The sequence below is a fragment of the Juglans regia genome, chromosome 2 (assembly GCF_001411555.2).
Source record: "Juglans regia cultivar Chandler chromosome 2, Walnut 2.0, whole genome shotgun sequence".
Lineage (NCBI taxonomy): Eukaryota > Viridiplantae > Streptophyta > Magnoliopsida > Fagales > Juglandaceae > Juglans > Juglans regia.
Genome location: NC_049902.1, coordinates 30,347,715 through 30,358,470, shown reverse-complemented (window position 1 = coordinate 30,358,470; position 10,756 = coordinate 30,347,715). Strand labels below are relative to the sequence as shown.

Sequence of the window (10,756 nt, the reverse complement as noted above, 5' to 3'; positions counted from 1 at the left end):
ATAGTTAGAATTTTTGAATAAGTAAATATTTTTATTTGAAAAATTTTATACATAAGTCTTACTCTTTTGTATATTATTTAAAAATATATAAATATATAAATTTATTTTTTTATTTTTATATTTTATAAAATATAAAACATGAAGATAAAATTATAAAATTATATATATTTTAAGTGGTGTACGGAATTTGCTTATGCGTCATAAACTCTTTTCATTTACTGGTTTCCACGGCCTGGTTCCTTCTCCCTTGTTTCGGGTGCCCCCTCTCCCAACTGTTATGTCCTATCTGTAACTCCGTCTACCGTTTGCAAGCGGCGGCCAAACTCACTGACCCATCATCAGACTTTTTTCTATCCTTCGCGGTTGCCGGACTCGTGTTTTTACACGTTATATTTAACGTGAAATCGTTGTGAAATTATTCTCTATATTTTACTTTAACAAGAGACGGTCTCGCTGCCTGAATCGGATCCTTCTGACGGTCCCTTTGAGCCCAGAACTTTATAGAGAGAGAGAGAGAGACAGAGAGAGTGTGTTCGGTTTTCTTGCTTTCTTTTGGGGATTTCTTTCACTTTGATACCCTGTGAGGTCGAGGTTCTTTTAGACGGTTTTGATGGAGGAGACGTTGCTTGACGATATCATACTTCGGCTGACGGGGGCGAAGGTTGGTCGGACGACGAAGCAGGTGCAGCTGACCGAGTCGGAAGTCCGGGAGCTCTGCCTTTCGTCGAAGGAGATTTTTCTCAGCCAGTCTAATCTTCTCAAGCTCGAAGCTCCAGTAAAGATTTGCGGTACAAATCACAAATTAGTCTTACACACGGTTTTTGTAGTTCTTTTTCCTTTTCGTTTCAGTGCTTGATTTCTCTGCAATTCGAGTCAGTGAATGGTTGCTCATTGGTTATTTCCTGAATTTGAACATGTTTGAGAGCGGATTTTTGTGTTTTTTTCTGTCAATTATCATCCCTCATATTTGAGGGGGCATTAAGATTTGAAACCTTGGTTTCTGGAAGTAATGGGTCGGCTTCATTTGTGAGGCACATTAGGGAGCGAGCTATGTCTCGAAAGAAGTGGGGCCACGCGCTAATTATATTTGATTGGTTGAATAGGTAACTGAATAAGTACATTCAGTAGGAAGTTATTAAGGAATAAGACTCGTCATTGGAGGTTTCTAAAATTTGCAGGTGAATAAACAAAGTTTTTCATTTGCAACATGTGTCGGGTTTTGTATATTGTAATATGTCTGTTTGGAAAATCAATTTAGGAAGGAGAAGAGATTAAAGAGAAGTGGGTTTTACTTATAAAAAATGAAATCCTGCTGCTTCGAAGGAAAAAATACCTTTGTTTTGATATTTTTGTGTTCGACTCTAAATAGGTGATATATTTTCGTTATTGATTGTTGAGGGAGGGATATACTAGATATAAGAGTTTGGAGATCTAAGATTTTGGCTTTTATTCCTCTTCTTCTTCTTTGTTTTTTTTTTTTTTTTTTTTTTTTGGGGGGGGGGTCTGGGGTTGAATTTTACCAGCACCTTCTCAATTAATACCAAAATTGATAATGGTGGCACCATTACCATCTTGCTACCAGTTTATCACCAGCAGCTTGATTTTCCATAAATATGTCATATGATACATGTATGAATATTTGGGTTTGCCCTGCTTTTACCGAATGCCTAGCTCATTACAGAAATTGCTCTTTAGAAGAGCAGCTCCTAATGTTTTATCTCCCCACATAATTGGTGCGAACCAACTTACAAAAAATAAAACTCATGTTTTCCAACTAGAAAATACATTTAAGCCTGTATGGTTGCTCCATTGTATCAGAATTATTGGCTTATACTCTCTACCTTTCTTGTTAACTTTTTTCTTTGGGAATAATGTTACATGGGTGATGAATTTTTAAGTTGGGTTTGCTAATAATTGAACTTGAAGTTTAGATGTATTCAACCTTTTGAGGTTGTTGAATTCAGCTTTGTGATAAGTGAAACTTCGTATACTACCTGTGTACTTGATTGATGCCTCTTTACTTGTTTGAATAAAGTCTTATCTTATAAAAAAAGTGGAACTGTCTAGTTAAGAATCCAGCCTGTTAATAAGCTTAACCAAATCAAGCTTAGTTTCAGGTTCCAGGCTTGAAATCAACAAATTAAGCCTTACTATGGATAGTCTTTGCAGGTGTCATATTGTTTTGATAGACTGGTGTTGTATGTGTAAATTAAATGGGGAAACCGTTGATCATCTCCTCCTCCATTGTGACATTGTCTTCAAACCGTTGTACCTCAACAGGGTCTTCAAACAGATTTTGCCATTTTTGCCCCTTAAAAGAGTTGCTTAGTCATGCAAGATGCCATCTTGGGTTTCATAGTGTGAATTCTTATACAGCCTTTACTACGCGATCACTTCATGCAACCTAATTGTAACGCCCCAGGGGAGTTCCAAGCTACGTTCGGGTCTATACTCTAGAAAGACTAGTCAATGATACAATTAGAGCCCTATTGGAATCATTATAAAGAGTAAGAACTTCTCATTTTCAAGTAATGAGGGATCCCATACATCACCTATCCTTATAAGTTAGAATAGGGTATCACAATCGCCCCCCCTTAAATTCCCGACGTTCTCGTCGTGTCAGTCCATCATAAGTGGCAGAGCTCAAATCCCACATTTCTGGTTGTGATAGGTTTTGATACCATTTGTAACGCCCCAATAGATGCCCAAGCCACATTTGAGCCTATACTCCAAAATGACTAATCAATGATACAATTGGAGCCCCATTGGAACTATTATAAAGAACAAAAACTTCTCATTCTCAAACAATATGAAATCCCATACACCACCTACCCTTATCAGTTAGAATGGGGTATTACACTACCAGTGTTTTGAACATTCAAAATTTTTAATTTCCCCTTCTTTATGCGGTGCCCCACTCACTAAATTCCACGTTGGGTGGAAGGTCTATGATTGATAGAGATCAATGAGTATGATAAAGGCATATTGAGTATCAAATCTTGCACCTAGATGTGGATTGGGTTTCCTGATGTCAAATCTCTCACATGGATCTCGCATGGACCCCTTCCTTTCTATTGTTGCCAGTGCTCTCCTGGGCCTAGTTGGAATGTTTTATTATAAAAAAAGGCCAGGCAAAACCTGAAGGCTGCTATCCCAATAGGCCAGCGGGCGGAATGAGGAGAGGGCCCGACAATCATACCATTGCGGTTGAAAAAGCGTGTTCCCTTCAGATGCACACACTGTAGGCCATCCTCGGCCTTCTTCATTTTCGATGAAAAACAAATAAAATCTTGATCTCCGAGAGTGTTTTCTTTCCCCCGCCACATCTCCCTCCCTTTGTCGAGCCTTGGAGCCTTGGCAATGAGTATTTTAAAGGTATATTGAGCATCAAATCTCACACCTTGACTATTCACAAGTAAACAGAAAAAATGATTCATTTTCCTGGTGTGACTGCGGAAATTCTATGATCTAATTTTCATATCATAAATATAATTTTTGTGATATTTATTGGCCTTTGTAGCTTTGATTAAAGGTTTGGATTCTCATTTCAGCTTTTCAGAGATTGGAATGATTCAATTTTTTATCTTTTTGTTTTGACACATTCTAGATGATAGTCAGTTGGTGAAACAAAAGACCAACTTCAACAAGCGAGGTGATAAGAGAAGTTTCAAAGTTCCTGGGAAGATCAAATATAATTCTTTCTCAATGAAGGTGGCATCATCAAACTTCAGTCAATCTTCTGGAGGGAACAACTTCTTTGGTATGGCATTTTCAGAAAAATCATAAATAAAAACGGTTTGCCTCTTTGAAGAGACTTAATTTGTTTATTTTTTGATTGCTAGTGAACAAATTCAGTTCATATTTGGGGTTTGAGTTTGCTGCCCATTTAGATATTGAGTTGAGGTTTGAAGCATTAACCCATATCCAAATTTAGATCTCTCTAGTTTTGTTAAAAAAATGAAAACAACCAATTTCTAGGTGTTAATTAGTGTAATAGCTACATATTTATTCATATTAGTAAGACATGTATACTTCAGTCAATATTTTGTATGCTATTGAAACTAAATAGGCCATATAATTTGTACCTCTTACTTGGGCTATGCCTATCTATATCATTAATAAAACTCTTGTTTACTGATAAAATAAATAGTAATAATAATTTGTGGTATTAGAAAAGTTAGGGCAACGCATGAAGTTATTTCAGTGAAGGTAGGGGTGATATCAATTGGGAACAAAAAGACAAAAGTCCTTAGAGATTGTTTGGATGCGTACAGTGCATGCCTTGCAGTTATAAGAGATATCTATCTGTTACAGATATAATTGGGGACATGACTCTAGTGAAGCTGAGTGGTATAAATGGACCCAACCCAGTTACTGGGGATCAAGGCTTGGTTGAGTTGAGCATAATTTTTATTTGTACTTTTCTTTTACTATATCTACAACTCTGACCTTCGTATTTACCACCTTTTACTCAATCTTGACGATGCCAGTGGTTTGTGGAACAATTTCTTTGGTGGAATTGGGTGGGCTTGGGTTATGTAGAAGGATAGTACACTCTTTTGCAAACGGGATAGGGTCATATGGCAACCTTTGAATTGCGGTAGTATGGAAGATGATTCATATATCTAGGGTGGTATATGTGGAGAGAAAGGATGGATAAAAATTTTGAGGATCATAAGCGGGCGATGGAAAAGCTTAAAACCTTCTTCAATACTCTGTTTCTTTGGGCAGCTGCTATAAATCTCAGTAGGCCGAGTTTTCATGATTTCTTCGTATATTTTTTTGTTCGGTGTCTCTCTTTTATGCATCCTATGTACTTGGGGTAGGCCTACTGCGTTCTTCAAGAATATTTTCAGTTATTTATAACAATTCACTACCCCATATATTGATGTGGGAGGAAAAATTACCTTATATACCTATTGTCCCCCCCCCACCCCCAAAAACAAAAAGAAAAAGAAAAAGAAAAAGAACCAAGTATAATTTCCATGAATCTAATACTAATAAATATTGGAAATTATTATCAGGATTATTTGGTCTGAAGCTAGATACTCATGACATCACGAAACTTATGGATGACCCGGCTTTGAATGATTTACTTGACGGCACTTACAAGTGTTCTAGTTTGGTTAAAGACAAAGAGGAGAAAGCAGAAAACATTAATGCAGGTTTTTTTCATTCAGTTAGAAAGGCTTTCTCTGTCCTGCAGCTCTCAAGAACTGTCCAGTCCCAAAATATTGCCGATATAGACAACTTCTCCAACAATAAAATGTCCACATGCTTCTCGAGCTCTGTTTCTGATGATAAAGGAGAGTCCTCCTGCACAACAGATCCATCTTCATGTAACAAGGTTAGTTGTATAGAGAATTTAGGATGCTGGTCATTCTGACCCTGGCCGACATGTTCATAGCATTTTTCACTACAGTCAAATGACTAAAATCAGAAATTTGATTACTCAGTTGAAAAGTCATTGGAAAGTTATCCTCTTATTTGAATACAACCTTTTGAACCCTTGATTTGGACTTTGATATTAACCAAGCAAGTCAAGTAGCCATGGAGAGCTGGTAGAATTATTGGAAAACTACCTGACATGACTATTGATTTTAAAATTTTTGAGGTTATAGAAATACTTTTTTTTGCCTATAAAAAAATAAATCATAGTAAATTTTAAAAACCAGCTCTGCTAAGAGAAAAGGGTTTCTACTGGCTGAGAGTCTCTGGACGTGTAATTTCAATGATGGATCAACACAGTACATTTGAAACATGAATGCTGCACCCATGTATTACGAGTGCCACATGAACGCTGCTCCAGCTTCATTATAGTTAATACCATTGAAAGCTAACAACTTTTTTAATGGTTTGCCATATAATTTGAAGGCTGATAACCAGTAGTCTTGTTCCTCTATCCAGGATTCTTATAGCAAGCCTGATACACCATCTAATCCGCTTGATTATCCATTATGTCAACCTAAAGATATTTTGAAACGTTTGGTACTTGCTGAACCCAAGGACTTGGAGTCTTTGCTCCTTGATGTGGCCAAGTCTTCTGCATCTTCAAGGAATACCTCTGATCTACGCACAGGCAAGACAATGCCTTGCAAAGTCACCTTGCCACCTTTTCCATGGTCACATATTTTTAGTGGGCATTGTAGAAATAATTCCGATTCAATTAAATTGTCTACAAGTAGGAGCACATGCCAAGGTAGATGGCTAAGAATAGCGAATGTTTGCAGCTGTCAAAGGATTGCCACAGATTTTCTTGCGAACATAGAGTCACTAACTTATGATCAGAGCCTGGTTCCTTCAGGTCTGAGTTCAGAAAATAAAATTTGGCCATCGATATCTGTTAGTCTTCCTTGGTCTGAGAAGGATTCGTTCTCTTCTGCAATGTGTCCAAAAGCTTCTTACATATTTCGGGGTAAGAATCTCATGATTTTTTTTCATAGATTCTTCTGTTTTCTTTTTTTAAATTGGGATATTGCTTCTTCTTGAAAATGCAGATACTGGAGGGCAAGTGAATTATCAAGGAAACGGTACGACCGCCACTATAGCAACCTTCTTGTTACTCATATATATGTATGTATGTATGTATGTATGTATGCACGCGCGTGTGTATGTATTTACCCTTCTAGTTACTCTGTTGGTCAGAGATATGTGAGTTGCCTTTGCATATCCATATACCTATCTGTTTTTGTGTGTTTGTTTTGGAACTGTGTTTTGGTACGTGTGTTTTAGAGGAGTGGGGCATGAGGGTATGCATACTTGGTGTGAAGGGAACAGGTAGAAGGAAATGTGAGAAAAAAGAAGGAAAAAATGGAGATTGAAAACTAGATGAATGTTATGTCATTTGATATAATTGCTTCAAACCATTCAGTGGTGGTCAGTTTTGTTTGTATATTATGTTATGGAAGAGAACTAAAACTTAGTGGATCTTTTTCTGCTTTGCAAACACTATCTTTTTAGTGATCTAGAGGTCTTAGATTAAGCTTAATTCAGTTGTTTTCTCTCATCAGATTGGTGATAGTCATATCTGCCGCATGAAATGTGTTACTAAGATTGAAAAATAAATTTTTAAGCGGAGGGGCCAACTTATTACAATGTATAATAGTGAAGTTATGGTATTGGGACTAGGAAATAGAGTGATGTTATGTAAAAACATTTTGGCAGCCGGCAACAACGCACTTTTAGTTTTTACTTTAAACTAGATTAAATAATTTATTTGTCTAGACAACTCTGAAGTGGCCTAGACCTAGGTGTATGAGATAGCTGGACAATGTGGACTTGATTGATTGAGAAAAAATTATGGGCCCCCCACCTGTGAACGTGGGTCTGCCCCTGGGTCTAATGGTTGTGTTACAAAATGTGGAATATTGATGGCATTTATTTCATTCAATATGTGAGTTATGTTCTATTGCCCTTTTTCTTTGGGTCAATGTGCTTTTTGTTTATGACAGCTGGGCGATGTCCAAAACTGGTGGCTGCTGCACAAACTCTATATGACCTTGCGACTTACTCACAAAAGGCTATGAAAGCTCGCAAGTTGAAATCAAACGAGAAACTAGAAGAAACATTTGCAACATTGATTCCGGTGTTGGCGTCCAACAATAGGGTAAGAAGTTTGGACCCTCTGGTGTCCTCGAAGAAGCCTAAGCTCTCCATGATTGAGAGCAGTGGGGATCCAGATTTTTACAATTGTCCCAGGAGAGGACCGATAAATTGGTCAACTGCTAGGTCAAGCAGATCATCACCCAGCAAATCAATTAAGGACTTGGTTGCAGAAACTAAACATTCAAGTGCCAGCATTTTAAAGCAATCATGTTCAATGCCCCCACCTGCAAGGGTGTTGAATAAGGCTTACAACAGTCATCAGAAGGTAAGAAAAATTTTGCCCATGGATTGGAGCAGAGGACCGGATGGGGTTGACTGATCTCAACTTTGTACAGAAGCTTATTCCTTCTGAAAATTGTTGTGATTTCTCGGTAACACTGATTTGCCTTTGTTTAAACCATTGGTTTGTATATATTATGGTGTTAGGTAGAAAGGGATTGTTGTAGGGGCTGAAGCTCTAGCTGGAATGTCATTATCGTGAGGGGTGACCTTGGGGTTCCAGTGTTGTAACATTGAAAAATTTGTACACGCGGCAGGGAATTCTTTGCCTTCTGTAGGTCATTTCATGAGGCAATGGAAGTAAATTTACATCTCATTCTCTTAAAACACTTGATTCTATTCATTTCTCGCGCGCCCAGCTGAAACATCTTATACGTACTTGCAAAACTGATGTTTGTTTGATAATTTTAAGAAATGTCTCATTTGCTGCAAAAACGGCTGCACTTTTCTTATCAATGAACTGTTTGGATGTTGAGTTGAGTTAAGTTAAGTTGAGATGAGTTGAATTTTTTATAAATAGTAGCGAACTGAAATTGTGGAGTGAGTTTTATGGGATTCATCTAAGATGAATTTAGATATGTTTGGATGTTAAGATGAGTTTGAATGTATTTATGAGAAGTTACAAAAGATTGTGAGTTCTGCATATAAAGAGATGAGTTAAAAAAGTTGTGGGTCCTATATGTAAAGAAGAGTTGGGTTGAGTTTAGTGATTTAGAAGTTGTGTGTTGAGATAGTGAAATGATTCAATTCAATCCAAATTCTAAACGGACCTTTATTTTCTGAGTGAGGGTTTCAAAGAGATGAGATGGGATGTAGTACACATGAGGTGGGATGCTCGAACTGGGAATGCTTCAAACACCATAATCATTATCGGTATTATCGGAGGTGACTCAATAAGCGAACTTGTACTGTGAATAATTCGCACTTTTATGAACTTTGTGAGTTGACTGGAAGGAGAATTCTTTTAGGGTAGTGGTGTTGAGGCAATTCTGCAATATATTATGAGGTGGTTTTGTGGTATGGTGGTGTTGATATGTAGAGAATCTCCTTTCAGCATGATGCTTCAATTTCAAGGGTGCGTGCTTCCTAGACCACAAGTTTCGCTTTCTCTGACTCAAGGTTTTATCAAGGTCATATTTGGCTATCCATGCATGTAAAGGAATATCATGTGAGTTGCATGGCAACACATGGTTGTAGCCATGAGAAAGTTGCTTCTGACCTTTCATTTACTGCTCGTACTAATTCTCTTAAGATAATGGTGTTTCTCTTAGGTTTGGATAGTGATATGAGATGAGATGAGATGGTTTTAGATAAAAATTAAAAAAAATATTATTAGAAAATATTTTTTTAATATTATTATTATTTTAAAATTTAAAAAAGTTGAATTATTTATTATATTTTATGTAAGAATTTATAAAAATTGTAATGATGAGATGAGATTAGTTTGAAATGGTTTTGGTATCCAAACTTAGCCAGAAGGATTTTTGGAGATATCGCTGGCCTTTAAAATTGTAACCCCCATTTTGACCTTTTTTTTTTAAAAAAAAAAAGATTAATTAGAAAACAAGTCTTTGTATGGGTGGACAACTATTATTTTTTTGAGGGAGCAAAAACAGGATGTTACAAGAAAACATAACAGAGGGTTTAAGTGTGTTTGAAGATGAAATTTGGATTAAAAAAAATAAAAAAGTTGGATTCTATGGGAATGTTTTATAAAGTATCACTTTTATTGCCCACAGGCCACAACCATTGAGTGCTTGAACGAATGAAATAATAAAGAAGTTTACATCTAAATATAAATAAAAACTAAATTAAAGAGTGGGGATGTAGCTCAGATGGTAGAGCGCTCGCTTAGCATGCGAGAGGTACGGGGATCGATACCCCGCATCTCCACTTCATGCTCCTTTTTTTTGCTTCTTACACACATTGTTACTTTATAAAATAGATGTGAGAAATGAAGCTGAATTCTCAGAAGATGCGAATATATATGATATAATCCAAAGCTTTCTAATTGGGTTTACCGTTAAAGCAGCCTGGAAGAGTAGTTCTGTCTATAAGTCTACGCAGAAAGAGTTTCAGATTAAATGATTTATATAAATTTTAAATAGATAAATTTTATATAAGTCATTGTAAAAAAGTTAATGCCATCATAAAAAAAGTGTAAAAAGAAACAACGCATGTTTACATGCATATCCACCCAAATTTTCTTGTGGCAGTCCTTAATTTGCTTGTATATATTTACAAATAAATATATATATATATATATATATATATTATCATGGTATATACACTGATGTCTATCACATTCACGTGTAATTATTAATTGGTCTGGAGCTTAGTTCATGCCGTTTGATATCAAATTAATTTAACTTTTTTCTGCTTGTAAGTTTAAGATCGAGCAATCAATTATCTTCGTAAATTTGTTAGCAAACTTTTTGAAGCGTCGTATTAACACAAATCATTGTTTGACACGTGCATTAATGATTCAAGAAAGACTCAATCCACATTTGGCTACATATTCCAAAAGTAGTTGTCAACAATCCCATTTAAGCCCATTGAAATCGTTATAAAGTACTCTTACTTCATAACTAATAAAATGTAGGAATTCACTACTTATACCCATAGCAGGGTTATCACAATGCGTGTCCTTAGCAGGCCGCATGCATTATTAGTTTATTTGTAATCAGTTATTTCAAATGATTTTTTAAATTTTTTCTACATAAAATCTCAAATAATTTTACAAACCAAACGTGGCCTAAGTTCTGGTTTAATGTCAAAAGATATCACTAATTAATTCATTAGATTTATTGGCACCCCCTTTTTAATTATTTTTTTCCTTGCTAGTTTCTTTTAAAAAATGGCTCTACTTGCA

At 36.2% G+C, this 10,756-nt stretch overlaps 1 protein-coding gene and 1 non-coding gene across 2 annotated transcripts; both read left to right on the top strand.

Moving 5' to 3' along the window:
- Nucleotides 1-214: 214 nt before the first annotated feature.
- Nucleotides 215-8,211, top strand: LOC109021586. The gene is made up of 6 exons (XM_035687821.1): nt 215-788; nt 3,608-3,760; nt 5,025-5,347; nt 5,908-6,415; nt 6,498-6,530; nt 7,452-8,211. The coding sequence occupies exons 1-6, from the start codon at nt 611-613 to the stop codon at nt 7,922-7,924; spliced, it is 1,668 nt and encodes a 555-aa protein (XP_035543714.1). The 5' UTR covers nt 215-610; the 3' UTR covers nt 7,925-8,211.
- A 1,493-nt stretch (nt 8,212-9,704) lies between these two features.
- On the top strand, nt 9,705-9,777 carry TRNAA-AGC. The gene has a single exon. It is a non-coding gene; the product is annotated as a tRNA-Ala (tRNA).
- Nucleotides 9,778-10,756: the final 979 nt, after the last annotated feature.

Coding starts and splice junctions, on each gene's coding strand:
- LOC109021586 (XM_035687821.1), top strand. CDS start 611: ATGGAGGAGACGTTGCTTGACGATATCATACTTCGGCTGACGGGGGCG. Junction 3,761..5,024: donor TGGAGGGAACAACTTCTTTG/GTATGGCATTTT, acceptor AATTATTATCAG/GATTATTTGGTCTGAAGCTA. Junction 6,416..6,497: donor AGCTTCTTACATATTTCGGG/GTAAGAATCTCA, acceptor TTGAAAATGCAG/ATACTGGAGGGCAAGTGAAT.